This window comes from Thamnophis elegans, unplaced genomic scaffold (assembly GCF_009769535.1).
Source record: "Thamnophis elegans isolate rThaEle1 unplaced genomic scaffold, rThaEle1.pri scaffold_228_arrow_ctg1, whole genome shotgun sequence".
Lineage (NCBI taxonomy): Eukaryota > Metazoa > Chordata > Lepidosauria > Squamata > Colubridae > Thamnophis > Thamnophis elegans.
In genome coordinates this window covers 1-26587 of record NW_022473697.1, presented here as the reverse complement: position 1 = coordinate 26587, position 26587 = coordinate 1, and the positions used below count along the sequence as shown (strand labels likewise).

Sequence of the window (26587 nt, the reverse complement as noted above, 5' to 3'; positions counted from 1 at the left end):
TTAACACTTCATTGAAATAATCTCCGATAAGACATCCCAACAACTCACTCGGATTGGAAAGTAATCCCGAAAGTATCTCCAGATGGCCCAGTTCCTAATCCATTGTGATCTCCTTCCAGCTTTGAAAAAAAATAAGAAGAGATTGAGAGAAGATATAAACAAGGAAGTTGCAGCCAAATGTCATTTTGGCGAAGCTAATTTAGTTAACCGTAATGCTCAAATCTTCATATATTATATTATTAATACGTATGTATGTTCCAGCATATCTCTGGAGCATTTCAACCAAACTTAGTACAAGGATGAGTCTGGAAACAAATACAGAGGGGGTAAGACATTCCGGGTGGGGGGGTATGTATGTGCATGTGTGTGTTCCAGCATAACTCTGGACCGCCTGGGCCGTTAAGGAGAGCGAGTGTGGTATTCTACAGCGGCAATTGTTTGTGATGTCATGGGAGGGGGAAAGGAGAGCCTGGTCTGTTAAGGAGAGTGAGTGCGGCGTCCTAGAGCAGCAATTGTTTGTGATGTCAGCTCCTTCGCAGCTTCCTCTGGAAAGCCAGCCGTGACGTTCGCCCTCCAGTGGACCAACGGGGAAGCGCCTGATGGATTTGCTTTTAACGGCATGGGAGTCGAGGGTCTTTCTTTGCTAAGGGACCGGATTGGGGCAGGCCTGACACTTACCCTTACTAGGAGTGTTCCAGTCGAAGGCGTACCACACTAAGTACAGAACTGCTATAATCCAACAGTCTGTGCAGAGCATATATATGAGGAAAATGGTGCATATAATACCTGGAAGGAAAGAGAAGATAAGAGAAAATTAATCCACGTTGGAAATTATTTCATATTTCAAGGATTTCCCCAAAGGAAAATGGAATGTCTTTCTCTTAGGATGCAGTTTCTGCCTTCCAAAGCTAAGCTTCCACAAACCCAAAGTTGTGGCGAGTTCTAATCCCACCTTAGAAAATTGCTGACAGAGGTGGTCCTCAACTTACAACAGTTCATTCAGTGACCATTCGAAGTTACAACAACAGCAGTGAAAACAAGCGACTTATGCCCGGTTTTTCAAACATTACAGCATCCCAGCGGTCACATGATCAAAATTCAGATGCTTGGCAACTGTCTCATCTTTACGGCGGCCGCAGTGTCCTGGAGTCACGCGATCCCTTCCGGCGGCCTTCTGACACGCCAATAGGGGGAGCCCAGATTCGCTTAACGACTGTGTTACCAAGTCGACAACTGCGGCAATTCCCTTAACAAACGTGGCAAGAAAGGTCGCTCAATGGAGCACACGTCTCGCTTCGCAACAGAAATGTCGGGTTCCGTTGTGGTCATAAGTCGAGGACTGTATGTTAATGAATCAATCCTCCGGGCTGAACCCTGCCCTAAAGGAACAATAAATGTGCCACGCGCAGCTGAGGGCAAGGATAATGATCCCAAGCTCCCATTAGCAAGCCGGGAGCCTCCCACCTGGGGGGAAATGTGAAGCCGTTCAAGAGCCGGTCATTAAAACGCTACCTGAGCTGCAAAGGGGAGGAAATTCCTTAAAATTCCTCTGCAATTTAATTGCACTTTGTCCCCTGAGAGACGGAAGAAGAAAAAAATAACCCTTGGAGCAATAAACATGTTTACTTGCCCAGAGATGGTGAGGCTGGCGCTGGGTGAAGAAGGGCAGGGACAGGAATGCCAGTTTGGCCAAAGGGGGTGGGGAATTTTGAACACAGGTTGTCCTTGACTTACAAACTTCGGTTTAGTGGCCGTTTGATATTACAAGGGCACTGTCAAAAGTGACCTGGGGCCAGTTTTGTTGAAGGTCTTGAGACGTTGGAAAAAGTGCAGAGAAGAGCAACTAAGTTGGTTAAAGGCCTGGAGATGTTCTCCAAGATGCCTTCAAAATTCTATTTATTCTACTCTACATGCTATTCTAATATCCTATTTTATTCTATTTTTCTGTTCTGTTCTCTTCTATTCTGAATTCTATTCTGAATTCTATTCTATATGCTATGGTATTCTATTCCTATTCTATTCTACAAGCTATTCTATTATTATACTCTATTCTATTGTATTGTATTCTACATTCTATTATTCTATTCTACATGCTATTCTATTCTACATTCTATTCTATATGCTATTCTACTCTACATGCTATTCTATTATTCTATTTTATTCTATTTTTGTTCTGTTCTGTTCTCTTGTATTCTGAATTCTATTCTGAATTCTATTCTGAATTCTATTCTATTCTATGCTATTGTATTCTATTCCTATTCTATTCTACAAGCTATTCTATTATTGTATTCTATTCTATTGCATTGTATTCTACATTCTAATATTCTATTCTACATGCTATTCTATTATTCTATTTTATTCTGTTTTTCTGTTCTCTTCTCTTCTATTCTGAATTCTGTTCTATTCTGAATTCTATTCTATATGCTATTCTATTCTATTCCTATTCTATTCTACAAGCTATTCTATTATTGTATTGTATTCTATTATTCTATTGTATTGTATTCTACATTCTAATATTCTATTCTACATGCTATTCTATTCTATTCTATTCTATTCCATTCTACATTCTATTCTATATGCTATTCTACTCTACATGCTATTCTATTATTCTATTTGTTTTTTAACTTTTCTCTTAAAATTTTATTTTCTGTAAGCCACCCGGAGTCCTTCGGGATTGGGCAGCCTATAAATTTAATCAATAGAAATAAAAATAGAAATAAATATTTTATTCTATTTTTCTATTCTGTTCTTCTATTCTGAATTCTGTTCTATTCTATATGCTATTCTATTCTATTCCTATTCTATTCTACAAGCTATTCTATTATTGTATTGTATTGTATTCTATTATTCTATTGTATCTACATTCTATTATTCTATTCTACATGCTATTCTATTCTATTCTATTCTATTATTCTATTCTACTATTCTAGTATATATGACATGCTATATGATATTCTAATTATTAGTCTAGTCTACTGTTTTATTCTATTCTATTTTTAATTCTATTTTCTATTTTATTCTATTTTTTATTCTATATTCTATTCTGTTCTATTCTATTCTTCTATTCTACATGCTATTCTATTCTATTTCTATTTCTCTTCTACATGCTATTCTATTCTATTATTCTAGTCTATTATTCTAGTATGCATGATATTTTATTCTATTCTAATGGAGATTAAAACATATAAAGAACAGCTGCAGGATTTTGATCTGGCTAGTCTAGAAAAAAGAAAAAAAATGGGGGGATATGCTAGCAGCATTCCAGTACTTGAGAGATTGCCACAAACAAGAAGGGGGGGGAGGGGGGTCAAGCTATTCTCCAAAGCACCAGAGGGCAGGACAAGAAACAATGGATGGAAACTAATCAAGGAGAGAAGTAACCTAGAACTGAGGAGAAACTTCCTAACAGTGAGGACAATTAACCAGTGGGACTGCTTGCCTCCAGAAATTGTTGGTGCTCCATCACTGGAGGTTTTTAAGAAGAGACTGCACAGTCACTTTTCTGAAAGGGGGTTGGACTAGAAGACCTCCGAGGTCCCTTCCAACTCTGCTACTGTATTATTGTATAAATGGTATAAGGTCTCCTGCTTGAGCAGGTGGCTGGACTAGAAGACCTCCAAGGTCCCTTGCAAACCCTCTTATTCTGATCTTTTGGGTCACGCCATGTTCTGACAATATGGTTGCCTTCCATGGTTTGATAAATGTTGCATTATTTATTTAACAATCTTCTCTGCCAAGGGTTGTGAGTTGCCTAAATAAAGAGAAATAAAGAGAAGCATGTTCTGGGTCATTTACCAAGGATAGGGCAGTTTAAACTTGCCAAAATCCAGAGAGGACCAGAAGAATTAACAAATACACCCCCCTCCTCCCCCAAATGTTGGTGCACTTCAACTCCCAGAATCCTCCAGGCAAAGATCATACGAGCTGGGAATTATAGCACAGAACCCCTGCAAGGCACCTTGTTTTTTTAAAAAAAACCATACAAGGGAAGGTGACTCACGACCGTGTTTCTCTGAAAATAAGATGGGGTCTTATTTTCATTTGGCCCCCGAAACAAGCGCTGGGCCTTATTTTCAGGGAGGTCTTATTATGTTGGAGGTGAAGGAGGCGCCTTAACCTCGGCCCGCGGATCAGCTGATCCAGAGAGGGCCGGAAGTGCTGTCTCTGTTTCTGGCACACTCTTGCCAGACCGAGCGCCGCTGTTTTTGCGGCCGCCACTAAGAGAAGTGGCGCGAGAGCTACGGTTTGCGGGAGCAGCCTCTGCGAGGCCGTCCCGCGTGGATAGTAAGTGCATGTAGAGTGCGTGGGACATGTTCCCCCCTCCCCCCCAGGAAATGATGGGGGCCGTCTGCTCATGCGTTTAAATATTTTGGGGAGGGCTTATTTTAGCACATGCGCTCAAAAGCCCGATTGGGCTTATTATCCAGGGAGGTCATATTTTCGGGGAAACAGGATATCAAGCAATATTTTCAGATGTGAGCGAGGAATGGGAGGAGGGTGTCTTGGCCCAGCAATCTAGACCTTCCCCTTACTCACAGACCAGGTGAAATTCACAAAGTGGAGCATGTAAATAAATCACATCTGGAATATTTATCTAAATGTAGCCTTCCGCTTACGGCCACAACTGAGCCCAGCATTCCTGTTGTTAAGCAACAACTTTGTTACGTGAGTTTTGCCCCATTTTACGACCTTTCTTGCCACGGTTGTTAAGTGAATCACTGCGGTGGATAAGCTAGCAACACGGTTGTTAAGTGAATCGGGCTTCCCCTTGACTTGGCTCGTCAGGAGGTCGCAAAAGAAGATCACATGACCCCGGGACATTGCAACCGTCATAAATGAGACTCAGTTGCCAAGCGTCCGAATTCGATCATGCCGCCACGGGTCTGCAACAGTCGTAAGTATGAAAAATGGTCGCAAGTCACTTTTCCAAATGCCATGGTAACTTCAAACGGTCACTAAATGAAAAGCTGTTAAGTCAAGGACTAATTCCAGCCTCAATTGTAGTCCTCGACTTACAACGAGAAGTGAGAGTGGAATTTCCAGCGTTAAATCACCGAGGTCATAAGTTAAGTTATCATGTGACCGGACCTGATATGCCGATTTTTTTAATGTCGGTCATAAAGCGTATCACCTGGTCGTTAAACCAATCCAGAATCTCCAAATGGATGTCTTTTTTGCCGGAAACCGCTCCCAAATCACGTGACCTCAGTACATTGCGAGCCGACGCCCCTTGTCAAAATTACCCAAAATTACAGTCGCGGGACCAGAGTGGTTGCGCAGCAGTCATGCAGGCAAGTTTCAAAGCCGTCGTAAATTTGAATCGAGATCAGACGGATGGTCCTAGGTTAAGGACTACCGGTAAAGTTATCCTTGATCCTTTCAAAAGGAAAAGTGCCAAAAACGGAGATTTTTGCTCTCCGTGGAGGTGAAAAACACCAGAACGGGCATCAAGCCAGCTTTTCCGCAAACAAGATTAGAGGCGTGCCGAAAATCCATTTGTCCCAAGCAGGGGTGGGACCCTGCCCCCCGCACGCCCCCAAAAGGGCCTTGAAAAGTCACAAGTCACACTCGTATTTTGGATCACGGGGTAGATAAACCTTGGGACTGGTGTCCAGATCCTCTGGCTCGGGATGGGATCCTAACCCCACTTTGGCCCTGTAAATTTTGGGACATTATCCAGGAATCTGGATAAAGACAAAAGGAATCTGAAATTAGGAAAGGAAGGAATTAGAATTCCGGGGGTTCAATCAATCAGAATAGAGCTGGAAGGGGCCTTGGAGGTCTTCTAGTCCAGCCCCCTGCTCAAGCAGGAGACCTTACACCATTTCAGTCAAGCGAGTGTGCAGTCTCTTCTTAAAATCCTCCAGCACTCACAACTTCTGGAGGCAACTTCTGTTCCACTGGATAATTGTCCTCGCTGTTAGGAAGTTTCTCCTCAGTTCTAGGTTGCTTCTCTCCTTGATTAATTTCCATTTCCATCTTGTTCTGCACTCTGGTGCTTTGGAAAATAAGTTGACACCCCCCTCCCCTTGTTTGTGACAATCTCTCAAATACTGGAATGCTGCTATCATATCCCCCCCTTCTTTCTTTTTTCTAGACTGGCCAGTCCAAAATCCTGCAACTGTTCTTTATATGTTTTAATCTCCATTAGAATAGAATAGAATAGAATAGAATAGAATAGAATAGAATAGAATAGAATAGAATAGAATAGAGAATGGAATGGAATGGAATAGAATAGAATAGAATAGAACAGAATAGCATGTAGAATAGCATGTAGAATAGAAGAATAGAATAGAATAGAGAAGAGAATAGAATAGAATAGAGTAGAATAGCATGTAGAATATAATATTAATAGAATAGAATAGAATAGAATAGAATAGAACAGAACAGAGAATAGAATAGAACAGAACAGAACAGGAATAGAATAGCATGTAGAATAGAAGAATAGAATAGAACAGAGAATAGAATAGAATAGAAAAGAGAATAGAATAGAACAGAACAGAACAGGAATAGAATAGCATGTAGAATAGAAGAATAGAATAGAACAGAGAATAGAATAGAACAGAACAGAACAGAACAGAACAGGAATAGAATAGCATGTAGAATAGAAGAATAGAATAGAACAGAGAATAGAATTGAAAAGAGAATAGAACAGAACAAAATAGAATAGAATAGCATGTAGAATAGCATGTAGAATAGCAGAATAGAATAGAACAGAGAATAGAATAGAAAAAAGAATAGAATAGAACAGAATATAGAATAGAAAATAGAATAAAATAGAAAGAATAAAAATAGAATAGAATAAAATAAAATAGTAGATTAGACTAGACTAGACTAGACCTTATACCTGTGATGGCGAATCTATGGCACGCGTGCTGGAAGTGGTACACAGAGCCATCTCTCTGGGCACGCCAGTCATCGCCTGTTGGCTCTTTCGTGTTCTGGCAGAACAACAGCTCCCTGGTGCGCACATGTGGGAGCGCTGGAAACTGGAAGAGCAGGTGACCGGTGCCCATGCGCACTCCAGAAACCGAAAGCTCAACTGTTCTATCCTACACTATCCTATGTTCTGTTCTGTTCCTATTCTATTCTGTTTTCCATTCCATTCCTTATTTGTCTCTCTTGAAGGCACCTTCCGTGATCCATGCATCCCTATCTCCCAAGAGCACCACCCCAAAAGTCTTGAACGTTTGAGACAAAAAGGTCTCCTTACCCATCATAAGGAATGAGACCACCCATTGTAGCACTGAAATGACCTGCAGTTGCTTCTCCACTTTTGACTTGGACAGCCAAGACAGATCCTGAAGGGTTGACAAGATGCTGGAACCGGTCCCTGAAAAGAGAAAAGAAGAGAATTCGATCCATTGAGCGATTTCCAAAGGCTTCCCCACCGATCCCTTCCAGAGACTTTGAATGTGATTCTCCACATTCCTTATTACCGTAACTAATCGATTAATTCCCTATTAACCATTAGCTATTAATTCCCTACTGACCATCACCAGTGTGTATGACCGTGAGAGTCGGACCAGAAGGATGGTTGAGCGATGAAGAATTGACGCTTTTGAATTGTTGCACTGGGGAAGACTCTTGAGAATCTCTTTTAGACTGCAAGGGGATCCAATCAGTCGATCCGAAAGGCAATCAACTCTGATTGTCCTTTGGAAAGACAGATCCTGAACCTGAAGCTCAAATATTTTGGCCGCCAAATGAGAAGAAAGGACTCCTTGAAGAAAACCCCGATGTTGGGAAAGATGGACGGCGAGAGAAGAAGGGGATGGTAGAGGAAGAAATGGTTCGATAGGGTCATCATTGACGCAACAAACATGAATTGGGCAAATTTGGGGAGACAATGGAGAGCAAAGGCTGGCGTATTGTGGTCCATGGGGGTCACAAAGAGTTGGACACAACTTAACAATTAAGAACAATTAAGACTAAACAATGAAGAACGACATATTCACCTCAATCTGTGTGGTTCAAGTTAAGAGCAGTTGGTCCAAAGCAATGCTTACTCTGCAGCCACATACAATGTTTGTCAACTTACAACCACAACTGGGAGCAGAATTCCCACTGTAAGTCATTACAGTGGGAGTCCTCGACTTACAATAGTTCATTTAGTGACCGTTCAAAGTTACAATGACACTAAAAAAGTGACCGATGACCATTTTTCACATTTATGACCGTTGCACCATCCCCATGGTCGCATGATCAAAATTCAGATGCTTGGCAACTGTCACTAGACATATGATTAAATTTCTTCTTAGTTCTAGGTTGATGGAAACTAATCAAGGGGAGTGTTGGAATTCATTGTTGGAAAGCAACTTTATGCAACAACTACAGAAGTACTCAGCCAGTAAATGGCAGTGTTTACAAGTTTGGATAACTCTATGTTCTTTTGCCCTAAGTAGAGTGTCCTGTTACAATTTAACAAGTAAGCAGTAAAGCACATGGTGACTGTACTCTTCGTTTGACCTGTGTTGCTATATATAACCAGAATTTGTCACAGAGAAGCAATCTAGAATTAAGGTTTCCTGACAGGGAGAACAATCAATCAGTGGTACAACTTGCCTTCAGAAGTTATGGGGGGCGGTCTTTAAGAAGAGATTAGACAACCATTTGTCTGAAATGGTACAGGTAGCCCTCGACTTATGACAATTGAGCCCAAAAGTTATGCTGTTAAGGGAGAAATTGGTTGAGTTCTGCCCCATTTTACGACCTTTCTTGCCACATTTGCTAAAGTGAATCACTGCAGTTGTTAAGTTAGTAACACGGTTGTTAAGTGACTCTGATTGTCTTATTGACTTTGTTTGAAAATTGGGGAATCATGTGACCCCGGGACACTGCAACTGTTGTAAGTATGAGTCAACTGACCCACATCCGAATATAAATCACATGACCACAGGGATGGTACAACGGTTGTAAGTATGAAAAATGGTCATGTCATTTTTTTCAGTGCCATTGTAACTTTGAATAGTCCCTAAATGAACTGTTGTAAGTTGAGGACTACCTGTATAAGGTTTCTTGCTTAGGCAGGGGGTTGGACTAGAGGACCTCCAAGGTCCCTTCCAACTCTGTATTCTGTACATAGCAGTGTTAAAAGCAGAGTAGAGCGAAAATGGACACCCTTTTCAGCCACGCTCAGGTGTAAATGAGAAAAAGGCTTCAGGTGAGGTTAATTTAACAGGCCAGAAGCAGGTAAAGAATAGAGGAAGTAGATTAATAGAAGATCCAACTGTTGACACGGTTTCCTTAGAGGAAAAGGAGGTCAATTTGTCCTGCTCATAAATGGACCATGAATTTTAAAAAAGCTTGTTTGCAAGTAGATTTTTCACCTCTGCAAATCTCCAAAAGTTATCCATTGACCAATCCGGAAACGTCAAACAAACCGAAGGGCATATCTTGCTTTTTGGCTCAGCACATAAGCATTTCCTAATGATTGGGACTTAGGTCAGGGAAGCAGGGTGGATAAAAATCAAGATATATATATATATATATATATATATATATATATATATATATATATATATATATATATATATATATATATATATATATATATATATATATATATATATATATATAGGCTCGATTCCCAGTAAGGGTATGGCTAGCTGATGAGAGCTAAATAGCTTGAAATAGATCTATACTAGTCTCCCTTTATTTATTTATCAGCACAAATATAACAAATGTAACAAAAAGGGGGGCTTCGAGGGGAGGAGCTGCCGCCGTCGGGAGCCAAAAAAAAGCTCCTGCCAGGACTCTGGTTCGTATATCTTATAAGATCTATAGATATCTCCCCTTTCTGGCAGAAAGGGGCAGGGAGGAGGTCAGTCGTTAGGATCTCTTTGTAATTCATAGCTTTTTTTTTGCTGTGAATGGAGAAGAGATTCAACATTAGCTGAGCCTTTACTCCGGCCAGTTTTCCGCGCTGCCTTTTTTGCAGCCTAGGCAGATTGCCTCCCCCCCAGGACAAAGCTAAGCTATTTAAAAGCCAATCCGGGCGGGGACCATTCCCGAGGAATTTCTTCTATTACTATTTAAAATACCAGCTTCAATTTCGCAAAAGGCTCCCTTTCTTTTTTAGCTGCGTCACAAGATGGCGATCTCGTAGCTTTTGTGTTTGATCTGACGGAGCTAGTTGACCCTACCCTCCTGAAGGCTTCTCCGTACTAATTGCTAAAAGATTAACTGAGGGGAGCACAGACTTTGATTTTTGGCTCGCTTGATTGCTTGTCTTTTATTTTTATTCTGGAATGGCTCCCAAATCTAAACAGAAGCGCTTCCTTAATAACATATCTCCAAAAACTGCTATGAAGGCGCTACCCTTGTCTCCTACACCCTCCACGGGAGATTTGCTAACACAAGAATTCCTTCTCAAAACGCTTAATGATTTCAGACAGGAGATTAATCAACTGATATCGGATTTATGTGATCAATTTGATGCTAAAATTGCTCAGGCAAAGCAGGATATGATCGGTGTAATGACAGTCATGACAGATTATATTGCTGAAACAGAGGACAAATTGGAACTTTTGGAAGAAACTAACCTTAATCTGATATCAAAAATTCAAACGTTAGAACAGGAAATTGAATCTGCCCAAAAAGAACTTGTCATGATAAATTATAACAAGACTGCCTTTGCGATACGAGTTAGAGGACTGCGTGAAAACCAACAGGAGAATTTGAAACAGACATTCTTTGAGGCTTTCAGTCGCTTGGTGGGAAGTCCGGGACTTAACTTTGATTGGCAGATTCAAAGAATTTACCGCCAGAATTCCTGGGTAGCAAAACAGCGACAGCTTCCGAGGGACATAATAATATACTTTACTACAAGGGAATCTAGAAATGAGATAATACAGAGGCTCTACGGAAAGAGGTTGAGAATTGATGGGGAAGACTTGATTGTTTTTAAAGAGATACCATTTCAAATATTAAGAACAAGAAGACAGTACGCTTTCTTAACCGAAGAACTCAGAAACTCTCAGATTTCATACAAATGGGAAGTCCCAGCTGGTATTACAGTTACATTTGGCAACCAAAAACACCGCATTAACTCCGTTTGTGAAGCCCGAAAATTTTACTACGAGACCCTGAAGGCGGGACTTCCTGATTCATCCGGATCTGGGGAGAGACAAGGAGAAGGAGAAGACAAACAGCGAGACACGTGGCTACAAGGCGGAGGGTGTTGTTTTTCTCTTCCGGAAGGGCAGAAGACTAAGGAATAAAGACTAAGCGATGTTTGTAAAGTTTTATGATTTCCGTCTGGGATAAAATGGAAAAGTGGCATATCGATGATGAGACATGGAGACTGAAAGAAGCGTTGCTGATTGTGGACACATATTGTACAGAAGTTTTGTCTGAACTCTAACTCAAATTGTGCATGAACTATTTTCTTAGGCGAGGAGAGCGGAAATTGTGATCTTTTTGAGTTGCGGTTTGGGACGAACGGAGTTGGGAGGTGCGTGGGAGAGGGAAGGGCAGCGAAAGTTTAATTAGATTACCTGGGGCTAGAACGCAAGCTGATGTTTGTTTGAGTTGCTATATCAATATAAGGTTAAGAAAGATTGGTCGGAGAATCTTCAGGAAAGTGGAGTAAACATGGGAGGAGCAATGAATGTGGATAAAATATATATGTGGATATGGATAAAGGCAGGGTGGAAGGTAAAAAATTTACATGTGGAGGTGGGTAAGGATAGAAAGGGAGGTGTTGGAAATGAAAAATGAAAGAAGTATTTGAGTTTAATGGTGTTATAGAAAGGTTTGGATATTTGGATAAAAAAGAGATAAATTAAAGGTCTGAATAGATAGACAAAGCAAGGAGACTTTTAGTTGGGGAATTCTAATTGATCAACTTACCTGGCTCTAATACAGTTTGAAACCCTGCAAGTAGCAAAATAATCGAAATTTGGAATGAGTCACATTGTTTAAGATTTACAGATAATGGGAAGCTGTGTTAACGTAGTGGGTTTATTGACCCTTTTTGTTTCTTTCTTCTTTTTGTGTGTGAGTGTGGGTGTTTTTTTTTTGTTTATTTCTTATTTTCTACTATTTTTCCTTTTTCTTTTTGGCTTTACTTTTATCTTATTTTTTAATTTTAAAGTTAGCTGGCCTTATTATACTCAAATGCTTGTTAAAGAATTATGCCGGGTATGGGACCTGCGAAGCCGTAAGGGGGTTGGGGAGGGGGGATTATAGGGGGGAGGGGGGAGGGTGGAATTACAGTTTCAATCCTTAGAACAATAAGAATTCACTTGTGTACTGTGGCTCGTTTTTCTTTTTTTTTTTTTTTTTTTTTTTTTCTTTTTCTACTTTTATTGTAAAAAACAAATTGAATTGTATGGATACACCAAAGTGAGGAGAAGAGGGAAAGAGAAGGGAGAAGTAAAGAGGGAGTGAGAGGGAATGTAAGGAGGGTGAAATGGAGGGAGGGGGAGACGTCTGAGGGGGTAGGGAAGTAGAAGAGGGGAATGCTGGAGGGGTGAAAGGAAAGTTGGAGGGGGAGAAGAGAGGGTGTATGGGGGAATGAAGTGTTATGTTGGGTTTTTTTTTCTTCCTTTTTTCTTTTTTTTATGCACAGTATATAAGTGATTGTATAAAATGAAAATGAAAATGAAATAAAAATATGTTTTATATTTTAAACAAATGTAACAAAAAGGCAACAGTAAAAAATATTGGGTTTCTGTCTGGATGGTCTCTTGTGACGAGCCGAAGGACAGAGAATGGAAGTAGTGATCTTCCTCCCATATTTGGGCATACTGGGGATTGTGACTTTAAATATATACCTTTCACCCTGGCTTGGCTGATAAGGAGTTGAGCTCTGTAGCTCAGTGGTTAACACATCTGCCTAAGAGGCAATACAGCACAGGCTCGATTCCCAGTAAGGGTATGGCTAGCTGATGAGAGCTAAATAGCTTGAAATAGATCTATACTAGTCTCCCTTTATTTATTTATCAGCACAAATATAACATACATACATACATACATACATACATACATACATATATATATATACATACACACACACACACACACACACACACACACATATACATATATATCAGATTTTTTAAAAACTTAAAATTTATTTTAATAAAATGCTTTTGGAATTAAAAAAACTTTCTGAAGATCGTTTTCTATTTGAGATGCATTCATAATTCAGTTTATTCAGCATGAAATGGAGCTTAGAAATATAGCATGAGGCTGTGCATTCTGCAATAATTGCATATTTGGTCAACTCATTCAATGAATCCAAGCACTACAAACTGAGATGACATGCACTGCATTGATGCGCTCACACAATTTCACGGTAACCATGAAGTGCAGATACAGATGTACGGAGTTGGAAGGGACCTTGTAGGTCATCTAGTCCAACCCCCAGCCCAAGCAGGAGACCCTACACCATTTCTGACAGATGGAAGTCCAGTCTCTTCTTGAAATAAATACAATACAATAGCAGAGTTGGAAGGGACTTTGGAGGTCTTCTAGTCCAACCCCCTGCCTAGGCAGGAAACCCTATACCATTCCAGACAAATGGCTATCCAACATCTTCTTAAACACTTCCAGTGTTGGGGCATTCACAACTTCTGGAGGCAGTTCTAAGTTGCTTCTCTCCTGGATTAATTTCCACCCATTGTTTCTTGTCCTGCCCTCAGGTCCCTTGGAGAATAGTTTGACTCCCTCTTCTTTGGGGCAATCCCTGAGATATTGGAAGGCTGCTATCATGTCTCCCCTAGTCCTTCTTTTCATTAAACTAGACATACCCAGTTCCTGCAACCGTTCTTCATATGTTTTAATCTCCAGTCCCATAAACATCTTCGTTGCTCTTCTCTGCACTCTTTCCAGAGTCTCCACATCTTTTTTACATCGTGGCGACCAGAAGTGAATGCAGTATTCCAAGTGTGGCCTTACCAAGGCATTATAAAGTGGTATTAACCCTTCACGTGATCTTGATTCTCTCCCTCTGTTGATGCAGCCTAGAACTGTGTTGGCTTTTTTGGCAGCTGCTGCGCACGGCTGGCTCCTATTTAAATGGTTGTCCACTAGGACTCCAAGATCCCTCTCACAGTTACTACTGTTGAACAAGGTACCACCTATACTGTACCTGTGCGTTTCGTTTTCCTTGCCTAAATGTAGAACCTTTTACTCTTTTCATAAATCATAAACCATAAAACAAAGTTCAGGAATATTCCTTGATCCCCTTGTTTTGCAAATCTAGGTACACTACAAACTGTGTGATGGTTTGAAGAGAAATACATCTGGCTCTAAGCATGGGGAGGAAGGGAAAGAAGTAAAAATGAAAGTGAAAACCTCTAAGCAGCTTATAAATATAATATTAAAGAGCACCTGTCGTTTCAGATCCATCACGGCAGTGTCTGTTAGCGGGCATCCTCTCACCTGCTGCCCACCATGTCCTCCGCTTGTTGTGTCTCTGCCGCATCACCAGCTGTCCCATTAAAGCCACTGGGACTGTCAGTGGGTCAACAGCAGGTCGGAGATGACAGTTGCTCTTTAAAAATTATGATTTAAATCAAGCCTTTTTACTAGTGATTTAAATCGAGACTTCAATCAACTTGATTTCAATCAACTTGATTTCAACCGTGATTTTGATCATGTGACCATTTCAACCGTGATTTAAGTCCCCGTTTTTAACCGTGATTCAAATCATGATTTAAATCGGCTTGATTTCGATCGTGATTCAAATCATGATTTCAATCGTTATTTAAAGCGACTTGATTTCAATCGTGTTTTAAAGCGGCTTGATTTCAATTGTGATTTAAAGCAGCTTGGTTTCAATCGTGATTTGAAGCGACTTGATTTCAATCGTGGTTCAAATCATGATTTCAATCGTGATTTAAAGCAACTTGATTTCAATCGTGATTCAAATCATTTCAATCATGATTTAAAGCGACTTGATTCAACCGTGATTTAAAGCCACTTGATTTCAATTGCGATTCAAATCGTGATTTCAATCGTGATTTAAATCAACCATTTCAATCGTGATTTAAAACTTGATTTCAATTGTGATTCAAATCATGATTTCAATCGTGATTTAAAGCCACTTGATTTCAATCGTGATTTAAAGCCACTTGATTTCAATCAAATCCAGCCTGCAGGGAAATATGAATCTGCAGGACACAAAATTAAAAGCCTGTTTTTGCGACACCCTTGATTTCTTCTTGGCAAAGCATCTTTGGACACGCAACCACATGTCTTTTCCTCAATATGAGCGAATTCAGAGATGTGCTGCTGCTTCTTTTTTCCTTGAAGCACGTGATAGAAAGTATTTCATTTTCTGACTGCTGCATTCAAAGTTATAACGGCACTAAAGAAAAGTGACTTATGACCAGTTCCCGCACTTACGACCTTTGCAGCATCCCTATGGTAGCGTGATCAAAATTCGGGCTCTTGGCAACTGGCATGCATTTATGACAGTTGCTCTGTCCCAGGATCATGTGATCACCACAGGTCATCCTTGACTTACAACAGTTCATTTAGTGACCATTCGAACTTGCAAAGGTACTGGAAAAAATCGACTTCCGATTTTTCACACTTAATGACCGTTGCAGGATCTGCATGTTGGCCTGATTTACATTTGGATGTTTGACAACTGACTTACATTTATGATGTGATCCCCTTTTGTGTTTTTCTGACAAGCAAAGCAAAGTCAATGGGGAAGCCGTTAACAACCGTGTTTAGCAACTGGTTCATATTTATGACCGTTGTTGTGTTCCAAGGTCCTGTGGCCCCCTTTTGCGACCTTGTGACAAGCAAAGTCAACAGGGAAATCAGATTCGGTTAACAACGGGGTCACTAACTTATCAACTGCAGTGATTCACTTAACAACGGTGGCAAGAAAGGTTGTAAAATGGGGCAAAACCTCACTTAACAAATGTTTCACTTAGCAATGTAAATCTGGGGCTTCACTGTGGTCGTACGTTGAGGACTACCCATAGTGTAGATCTTCACCGATGTCAAGATCCTGGATTTCAACCTGCAACTCTACGCAAGGCCACCTTCCAATGTGCAGAGGAAGGAGGAAGAGAGGTTGCTATTGGCAACCCAGTAGGACTCACCTCAGTGGCCCTCAAGAGATGCTCAGTTGGAGAAATCCAGGCATATCGAGCAATTATCACATTTTAAGTGCAATGCAACCTGCCCCAAATATCTATTAGAAGGGAGGGAGGGAGGGAGGGAGGGAGGGAGGGAGGAAGGAAGGAAGGAGGAAAAAGAAAGAAAGAAAGAAAGAAAGAAAGAAAGAAAGAAAGAAAGAAGAGAAAGAAAAAATAGAGAAAGAGAGAAAGGAAGGAAGGCAGGAGAGAAAGAAAGAGAGAGAAAAAGAAAGGAGAAAGTAAAAAAGAAGAGAATCAAGAGAAACAGCCAGACAGACAGAAAGGAAGGAAGAGAGAGAGAAAGAAAGAGAAAAAGAGCAAGAAAGAAGGAAAGGAAGGAAGGAAAGAAGAGAAAAAGAGAGAGAGAAGGAAAGAGAAGGAAAGAAAGAGACGAAGGAAGGAGGGAAAGAAAGAGAGAAAGAAAGAAGAGAGAGAGAAAAAGAAAGAAAGGAGAGAAAGAAAGAGAGAAAAAGAGAAAGAGAGAAAAAGAGAAAGAGAGAAAAAGAGAAAGAAGTTGCGAATGCTCCAACACTGGAAGTCTTTAAGAAGATGTTGGATAGCCATTTGTCTGAAACGGTATAGGGTTTCCTGCCCAGGCAGGGGGTTGGACTAGAAGACCTCCAAGGTCCCTTCCAACTCTGCTATTGTATTGTATTGTATTAAAGAAAGAGAAAGAGGGAAAGAAAGAAAGAGAGAGAGAGAGAGAGAGAAAGAAAGAAAGAAAGAAAGAAAGAAAGAAAGAAAGAAAAAAGAAAAGAAAGAAGAGAAAGAAGGAAGGAAGGAAGGAAGGAAGGAAGGAAGGAAGGAAGGAAGGAAGGAAGGAAGGAAGGAAGGAAACCTCTCAACCCCTACTGGACTTGAGCCATTGCTGTTTCTGAGACAAGGCCCAGACCTTGCTGGATTTTCAGCCAACATTAATTTGGGAGATCAGCAGAGTTCGTTAAGAAAAATCAACCAAAATCCACAGGGCCTTAAATCAGGGAGAAAATTGCTGCATCTGCACAGTCCTACACAGTACACCATCAACCAATGGAACGGGTTGTCTTCAGACATTGTGGATGCTCCATTGGTGGAAGTTTTTAAGAGGAGATTGGACCACCATTTAGAATTCCCTGCTTGAACAGGGGGGCTGGACTAGAAGACCTCCAAGGTCCCTTCCAATCTTGTTATTCTGTCCTTTTCCCACCTAGTTTGGTCAACCTGGGTGAAAGCAGTCAAGGAACATGGAACAGGCAAGCAACATACAACGTAAGATAGATAGATAGCAGATAGCAGTTAGACTTATATACCGCTTCATAGGGCTTTCAGCCCTCTCTAAGCGGTTTACAGAGAGTCAGCGTATTGCCCCCAACAACAATCCGGGTCCTCATTTGACCCACCTCGGAAGGATGGAAGGCTGAGTCAACCCTGAGCCGGTGAGATTTGAACCGCCGAACTGCATTCAGCTGAAGTAGCCTGCAGTGCTGCATTTAACCACTGCGCCACTTGGGCTCGTAAGGATCAGAAGGGAGCATAGAGGTCATCTAGTCCCACCCCAAAAATCTACTTCTATAGTCAAACCAGTTGTGAGGCTGGTTCAGTTTAGATATAGCCACGACCCCCATGGTTAAAAGCTTACAAGACCGGGCGCCTCAAGCCTCCACAAGATTTTGAACTACAACTCCCAGCATGCCTCCTATTCACCGTATTGACTGAGCTTGCTGGAGATTGAAGTTTTCAGAAACTTCAGTCTCAAGATGAGGGTTTTTCCCAACCCACCAAGCCACAGATCAGTGTTCCTCAATCCTGGTACCTTTCAAACGTGGGGACTTCAACTCCCAGAATTCAGCTGTGCTGGTTGGAGAATTCTGGGAGTCGAAGTCCCCACGTTTGAAAGGTGCTAAGACTGAGAAAGACTGCCATGGATTGTCAGCGGTCGCAACCTTCACCATCAACAAGCACAGCCCAGGAATGCTCACACCCTGCCTTAAAACCGCCGTAAACTTTCTTAGAGCCAGTATTAGTGGCTAAGTTGCCATCTAGAAACCCAGAGATGCTGAGTTCAAGTCCTGCCTTAGACATGAAAGCCAGCTGGGTGACTTTGGAGCAATCACCAGGCGACGGTGTGTTGTACTCCCACTTTAGGCATGAAAGCCAACTGGTTGACTCTGGGCCAATCACCAGGAGACGGTGAGTTCTAGTCCCATCGTAGCCATGAGAGTCAGATGGATAACTGAGGGAATCACCAGGAGACGGTGAGTTCTAGTCCCATCGTAGCCATGAGAGTCAGATGGATAACTGAGGGAATCACCAGGGAAGGTGAGTTCTAGTCCCACTTTAAGCATGAAAGCCAACTGGTTGACTCTGGGCCAATCACCAGGAGACGGTGAGTTCTAGTCCCATCGTATCCATGAGAGTCAGATGGATAACTGAAGGAATCACCAGGAGACGGTGAGTTCTAGTCCCATCGTATCCATGAGAGTCAGATGGATAACTGAAGGAATCACCAGGAGACGGTGAGTTCTAGTCCTGCCTTTAGGCATGAAAGCCAACTGGTTGACTCTGGGCCAATCACCAGGAGACAGTGAGTTCTAGTCCCATCGTAGCCATGAGAGTCAGATGGATAACTGAGGGAATCACCAGGAGACGGTGAGTTCTAGTCCCACTTTAGGCATGAAAGCCAACTGGTTGACTCTGGGCCAATCACCAGGAGACGGTGAGTTCTAGTCCCATCGTAGCCATGAGAGTCAGATGGATAACTGAGGGAATCACCGGGAGACGGTGAGTTCTAGTCCCGCCTTTAGGCATGAAAGCCAACTGGTTGACTCTGGGCCAATCACCAGGAGACAGTGAGTTCTAGTCCCATCGTAGCCATGAGAGTCAGATGGATAACTGAGGGAATCACCAGGAGATGGTGAGTTCTAGTCCCGCCTTTGGCATGAACGCCAACGGGGTGACTTTGGGCCAATCACCAGGAGACTGGGAGTTCTAGTCCCGCCTAAGGCATGGAAGCCAGCGGGGTGACTTTGGACCAATCACCGACCAGGAGTCGGTGAATTCTACTTCTGCCTTAGAACATGAAAACTGGCTGGGTGACCTTGAAACAGTCTCTCTCTCTCCCTCTCCCTCTCTCTCTACCCAACCTACCTCACAGGGTTGTTGTTGTAGAGAAAATAGGGGAAAGATTAGGTATCTTCACCACCTTGATTTATTAACTAACAATAATAAAAATGGGATTAAAAAAAAAAAAAAAACCTCAGCTCAGTGCAGAATGTTGTCATTCCCCTGTGCCAATCTTCCTCACCCCTAAAAGTCCCAAACGGCTGGGAATCCTGGGAGTTGTTGTCCCTGCAAGGCGCAAGGAATGCTGCATAGTAGCAGCTCCGGCAGCTTCTGAAGCAATTCAGTTACGTAGGGAGATTCCTGGGGTTTTTTTTTAAATTTCTCTTCCTCCTTGTGTATTTCGTTGGGAAGACAGTCGTGCCATTCCCCAGCGTTGGGTTTAATCACCCGAGCCTTCTTGATCTGCACGAATCATGCATGCGCCGTGGAAGATTGGCTTGGAAACTGGCAAGGTCAAAAGATAAATTGTTGGAAATCCCGGGGTGTGTGTGCGTCTTTCTTCATGAGGCTGAGATACGGCAGCAAAGCAGACCGATGGTGAATGATAGCGGATAATGGTGCTGGCGTGACAATGACAGAAATCAGAGATGTTTGTTCCCTTTGCACATTTGTTCTAATCATTCCCGACTCTAGGGGGCACTGCTCATCTCCGTTTCAAAGCCGAAGAGCCGGCGCTGTCCAAAGACGTCTCCGTGGTCATGTGGCCGGCACGACTCAACGCCGAAGGCGCACGGAACGCTGTTCCCTTCCCACCAAAGGTGGTTCCTATTTTCCTACTTGCATTTTTTTTACGTGCTTTCGAACGGCTAGGTTGGCAGAAGCTGGGACGAGTCACGGGAGCTCCCTCCGTTACGCGGCGCTGGGGATTCGAACCGCTGAACTGCTGCCCTTTCGGATCGACAAGCTCAGCGTCTTAGCCACTCAGCCGCCGCATCCCTCGTGACTAGTTTAACAACTGCAAATTGATTTGCTTGACAACCGTGGCAAGGAAGAATGTACAATGGGGCAAAAACTCACTTTGTAAGTGTCCCGCTTAACAGTGGCCTGAAATCGTGGTCGTAATTTGAGGATTCCCCGTTAATTCCACATCGGTGGGGTTTTTTGCCACTGCAATTCCTACTAAAGGGAATCATTTGTCGAAAGCAATCCAGAAAGACTAGGAGAGACATGATAGCAGTGTTCCATTATCTCAGGGGCTGCCCCAAAGAAGAGGGAGTCAAACTATTCTCCAAAGCACCTGAAGGCAGGACAAGAAGCAATGGATGGAAACTAATCAAAGAGAGAAGCAACCTACAACTAAGGAGGAATTTCCTGACTGTTACAACAATTAATCAGTGGAACAACCTGCCTGCAGAAGTTGTGAATGCCCCAACACTGGAAGTTTTTAAGAAGTTGTTGGATAGCCATTTGTCTGAAATGGTATAGGGTTTCCTGCCTAGGCAGGGGGTTGGACTAGAAGACCTCCAAGGTCCCTTCCAACTCTGTTATTTTATTCTATTCTATTTTATGTCACCTCCATTTCCTTACTGTTAGACAGAAGGAATGTCTTTGCTTTCCTACCTGGCCCCTATGCCTTATTTAACACAGGCCCATATAAACTCTGCAAATCTCTCTCTGTTTTATTTCATTTTACTTTTCACCTGGTTCTTGGGCAAACGTCCAAGGAGCTGGTGAAATCTAATCTCCATCGGGGTAGCTCAGTGTTTATTTATCATGAAAAACACACCGGTGCCACAAAGCCGTAAGTTTGGACTCTCTACGCAACCTTGGGGGGAAGTGAAGGCAAATGAAGCAATCCCAAATAAAGTACAATTTCTTCTGATGGGTGTTCCTCTCTGTCTCTGTGATTGAATTCGGCACGATTAGTTATTGGAGCTAAAGGTAAAGGTTCCACTCGCACATCTGTGCTAGTCGTTCCCGACTCTAGGGGGCGGTGCTCATCTCCGTTTCAAAGCCGAAGAGCCAGGGCTGTCCGAAGACGTCTCTGTGGTCACATGGCGGCATGACTCAACGCCGAAGGCGCACGGAATGCTGTTCCCTTCCCACCAAAGGTGGTTCCTATTTTTCTACTTGCATTTTTACGTGCTTTCGAACTGCTAGGTTGGCAGAAGCCGGGACAAGTCACTGGAGCTCACTCCGTTATGCGGCGCTGGGGATTCGAACCACGAAACGGCCGACCTTTTGGATTGACAAGCTCAGCGTCTTAGCCACTGAGCCACCGCATCCCAGCTTCGCAGCACCCAAGATGGATTTCCTTCACATGGAACCCCTGGGATGATATTAATCCTTTCTCCGGATTCATACCTGAATCATCAACTACGAAAATGATCTGTATTTTCATAGCATCCAAAAACCATAAAGAATTAAGGTTTAAAAATACCTGAGATTACGAGGTTTTTTTAATTTTTATTTTATTTATTTATTGTCTATTCATACTCCAAATAACTCAAGGTAACAAACACACCTTTTTTCCAGCTGGCTGTCATTCTTAAGTTGGGACTAGAACTCACCCTCCCCTGGTGATTGGCCCAAAGTCATCCAGCTGGCTTTCATGCCTAAGGCGGGACTAGAACTCACCGTCTCCTGGTGATTGGCCCAAAGTCACCCAGCCGGCTTTCATGCCTAAGGCAGGACTAGAACTCACCGTCTCCTGGTGATTGGCCCAAAGGCACCCAGCTGGCTTTCATGCCTAAGGTGGAACTAGAACTCACATTCTCCTGGTGATTGGCCTTAAGTTATTCAGCTGGCTTTCATGTCTAAGGCGGAACTAGAACTCACCGTCTCCTGGTGATTGGCCCAAAGTCACCCATCTGGCTTTCATACTTAAAGTGGGACTAGAACTCACTGTCTCCTGGTGATTGGCCCATAGTCCCCCAGTTGGCTTTCATGTCTAAGGCAGAACTAGAATTCGCCATCTCCATGGTTTTTGAGTCTCTGCCACGCATCCATGGGGGACGGGATGCATGCCGGAGATGCACACGCATGCGCAGAGGCAGGGGTGCATGTGCAGGGGGGCTGCGTGCATGCACAGGGGCCGTGCATGCGTGAGCGGGGCACATGTGGGGGTTGCGCGTGCATGCGTGGGAGGCGGAGGGAGTGCAGTGGGTCACGCATGCATGTGGGGAGCACGGGGGAAGCGTGGGGGCCACGCACGCATGCTCAGGGGAGGTTCACGTGCACATTCTATTATGCCCTGCGATGACAAACAGGTTAGCCATCATTGGCATAGGGTCTCCTGCCCCAGCAGGGGGTTGGTCTAGAAGACCTCCAAGGTCCCTTCCAAGTCTTATTCTGTTGTTATGATCGTTCATCCTGACCATCGTATTACCAGATCTTGGAAATACAGTAGTCGGCCTCTAAATCTTAATCTTCAAAATATTCCATCCCACGGGGGGGAAAGGTTTAAAGTGTTATGAGTCAGGTATCCTGAAGCTCTAGCGAATAAAAATCGTATTTTTAGCCAGCGCTACTGTATTACAGCAAACCTGCTCCACAAGTATTATTTTTTTCTTTTCCAAATCTAGTGGAACGAACCCTTAACAACATGCCACTGTCTTGATGTGTATTTCAGATAAATCCATCAGGGCCCTTAGTTTCTAACAGGGAACAGAAGCTAAGAAAACTTTCCTACGTGAGACAGCCTGTCGCTTAAACTGGCTTTAGTGCTTTGGGGAATTGCTATCCTTCACTCACAAAAATTAGGTAAATTTATATATTTATCCTTTATGTGTATAGCCTATCATTTACATAACATGGGTTTAAACATACTTGGGATGAACACGTGGCTGTCATCCAACAAAAAGTAAAATAGAATGTAATAAAATAAAATGTAAAAATAGGAAAGGAAAGAGGAGGGGGGAGGAGGGAAGAAGGAAGGAAGGAAAGAAGGAAAGAAAGAAAGAAAGAAAGGAAGGAAGGAAAAGAAAGGGGAGGGAGGGAAGGAAGGAAGGAAAAGGAAGAGAGAGAGAGAAAGAAAGAGAATGGCGGAAGCGAGAGGAAAGGAAGGAAGGAAGGAAGGAAGAAAGGAAGAAAGGAAGGAACAGGAGGGAGAGAGGGAGGGAAGGAAGGAAAAGAAAGAAAAAGAAAGAGAAAGAAAGAAAGAAAGAAAGAAAGAAAGGGGAGGGAGGGAGGGAGGGAGGGAGGGAGGGAGGGAGGGAAGGAAGGAAAAGGAAGAGAGAGAGAGAAAGAAAGAGAATGGCGGAAGCGAGAGGAAAGGAAGGAAGGAAAGAAGAAAGGAAGAAAGGAAGGAACAGGACGGAGGGAGGGAAGGAAGGAAAAGAAAGAAAAAGAAAGAAAAAGAAAGAAAGAAAGAAAGAAAGAAAGAAAGAAAGAAAGAAAGAAAGAAAGAAAGAAAGAAAGAGAATGGAGGGAGGGCCTGGTTGGAGAATTCTGGGAATTGAACTCTACATGTCTTAAAATTTGCCAAGTTGGGAAATACTGACCTAGGCTTGAAAATCTGAGTTTGTTTCCTTCTCTCTTATTCCAAAGCACATTAAGGTAAATAAAACTTGCATTTCTTTCTCACCTTTTCCTGTTTCCCGGGCTAAGCTCAAGTTTTACTAATGATTGCCAAATAGCTCTTCCAAATTCCAAAAGTTTACTTGGACTTCAGTAAGGCATTTGATAAGGCAGACCATAACCTACTACTAGATAAAGGAGAAGAATGTGGGTTAGACAGAATCACCACCAGATGGATTCGTAACTGGCTGACCAACCGCACTCAACGTGTAGTCCTCAATGGAACTGCATCTTCATGGAGGGAAGTATGCAATGGAGTACCCCAAGGCTCTTGTTTTAGGCCCAGTACTCTTCAACATCTTCATCAATGATTTGGATGAGGGAATAAATGCGGAACTCGTCAAATTTGCAGATGACATCAAGTTGGCAGGAATAGCCAACACTCCAGAAGACAGGCTAAAGACACAGAAGGATCTTGACAAACTTGAACATTGGGCAGTAGCTAACAAAATGAAATTCAATGTGAAAAGAGTAAAAGGTTCTACATTTAGGCAACAAAAACCAAATGCGCAGGTACAGTATAGGTGGTACCTGGCTCAGTAGTAGTAACTGTGAGAGGGATCTTGGAGTCCTAGTGGACAACCATTGAAATAGGAGCCAGCCGTGTGCAGCAGCTGCCAAAAAAGCCAACACAGTTCTAGGCTGCATCAACAGAGGGAGAGAATCAAGATCACGTGAAGGGTTAATACCACTTTATAATCCCTTGGTAAGGCCAAACTTGGGATACGGCATCCAGGTTTGGTCACCACGATGTAGAAAAGATGTGGAGACTCTGGAAAGAGTGCAGAGAAGAGCAACAAAGAGGATTAGGGGACTGGAGGCTAAAACATAGGAAGAACTGTTGCAGGAACTGGGTATGTCTAGTTTAATGAAGAGAAGGACTAGGGGAGACATGATAGCAGTCTTCCAATATCTCAGGGGTTGCCCCAAAGAAGAGGGAGTCAAGCTATTCTCCAAGGCACCTGAGGGCAGAACAAGAAGCAATGGGTGGAAACTAATCAAGGAGAGAAGCAACTTAGAATTGAGGAGAAATTTCCTGACAGTCAGAACAATTAACTAGTGGAACAGAAGTTGCCTCCAAAAGTTGTGAATGCCCCAACTCTGGAAGTTTTTAAGAAGATGTTGGATAGCCATTTGTCTGAAACAGTATAGAGTTTCCTGCCTAGGCAGGGGGTTGGACTAGAAGACCTCCAAGGTCCCTTCCAACTCTGCTATTGTATTGTATTGTAGATCTATGTTTATGTTCTTTCCTATCTAGTTAGAGAGGTGGTTTTTTTTCCAGAATTTTGGTGGGAAGGTAACAGAGTTCCGTGCGCCTTTGGCATTTAGTCATGCACTGGTTCTTTGGCTTTGAAACGGAGATGAGCAGCACCCCCTAGAGTCGGGAACTACTAGCACACATGTGCGAAGGGACCTTTACCACCAAGAAGAGGGAGTCAAACTGTTCTCCAAGGCACCTGAGGGCAGAACAAGAAGCAATGGGTGGAAACTAACCAAGGAGAGAAGCAACTTAGAACGGAGGAGAAATTTCCTGACAGTGAGAACAATTAATCAGTGGAACAACTTGCCTCCAGAAGTTGTAAATGCTCCAACACTGGGAGTTTTTAAGAAGAGACTGGATAACCATTTGTGTGAAGGGGTGTAGGGTTTCCTGCCTAAGCAAGGGGTTGGACTAGAAGACCTCCAAGGTCCCTTCCAACTCTTGTTATTCTATTTCTCTTCTAAAACCTAGGATACTAAGCCTACCATTGTCTGGCTCCTGTTCTTCTTCCTTCTGCTTCTCAAGGTGATTCTCACAGTCCATTAAACCTGATCGCACCTGCCTGGTTTACCTAACCATTCATCAATTGCAAAGTTGCAACATGGAATTGGAGAACAGACGGCAGTCAGGGCTTACTTAAACAAGAACACTGATGCAATTAGGCATGACGGATAGACCTAAAACACACACAAAAATATCCAGGGTTAATGGAAGCCAGTTAGCTTTTCTGGACAGGGATAAACTTATCAGGTGTTAAATAATTATTTATTAAATTGGTTTAGTGTCCATCTTGCTTCAAGGTCTCAAGCTGCTTATCCCTATGTGGATAGTATAAATTGCATCTAATAAGATGAAGAAAATACGCAGAACTTTTGTATTTATAGCATAGCAGCCTCTGCTACTCCACTTCTTTTAAGCATATGGTCATATTCATATGTGTGTGTGTGTGAGAGAGAGAGAGAGAGAGAGAGGGAGGGAGGGAGGGAGGGAGGGAGGGAGAGAGAGAGAGAGAGTGAAATAGCCCTTATACTTATATACCACTTCACAGTGCTTTCCAGCCCTCTCCAAGCGGTTTACAGAGCCAGCCTCTTGCCCCCAACAATCTGGGTCCTCATTTTACCCACCTCAGAAGGATGGATTCTGCATTCTAAGCACTGTGCCACCATGGCTCACTCCTTCCTTCCTTCCTTCCTTCCTTCCTTCCTTCCTTCCTTCCTTCCTTCCTTCCTTCCTTCCTTCCTTCCTCCCTTCCCTTCCCTTCCCTTCCCTTCCCTTCCCTTCCCATCCTTCCTTCCTCCCTCCCTCCTTCCTTCCTCTCTCCCTCCCTCCTTCCTTCCTAATAGTACTTATTATATACTGCTTCACAGGGCTTTCCAGCCCTCTCCAAGCGGTTTACAGAGCCAGCCTCTTGCCCCCAACAATCTGGGTCCTCATTTTACGGACCTCGGAAGGATGGAAGGCTGAGTCAAGATTGAGCCTGGTGAGATTTAAACTGCCAAACTGCAGGCAGCCAGCAGTCAATTTAGCCTGCAGCACTGCATTCTAACCACTGCACCACCTCAGTTCTTTTAGATAGACAGAGAGAGACCAGATAGATAGA

At 42.8% G+C, this 26587-nt stretch overlaps 1 protein-coding gene across 1 annotated transcript; it reads right to left on the bottom strand.

Annotated features, from left to right (window-relative positions):
- On the bottom strand, positions 1-25637 carry LOC116523377 (diacylglycerol O-acyltransferase 2-like). The gene is made up of 4 exons (XM_032238476.1): positions 25473-25637; positions 7214-7333; positions 679-786; positions 1-119 (listed from the first exon to the last, which is right to left on the bottom strand). Exons 1-4 carry the CDS (start codon positions 25528-25530, stop codon positions 1-3), a joined length of 405 nt encoding a protein of 134 aa, XP_032094367.1. The 5' UTR covers positions 25531-25637.
- Positions 25638-26587: the final 950 nt, after the last annotated feature.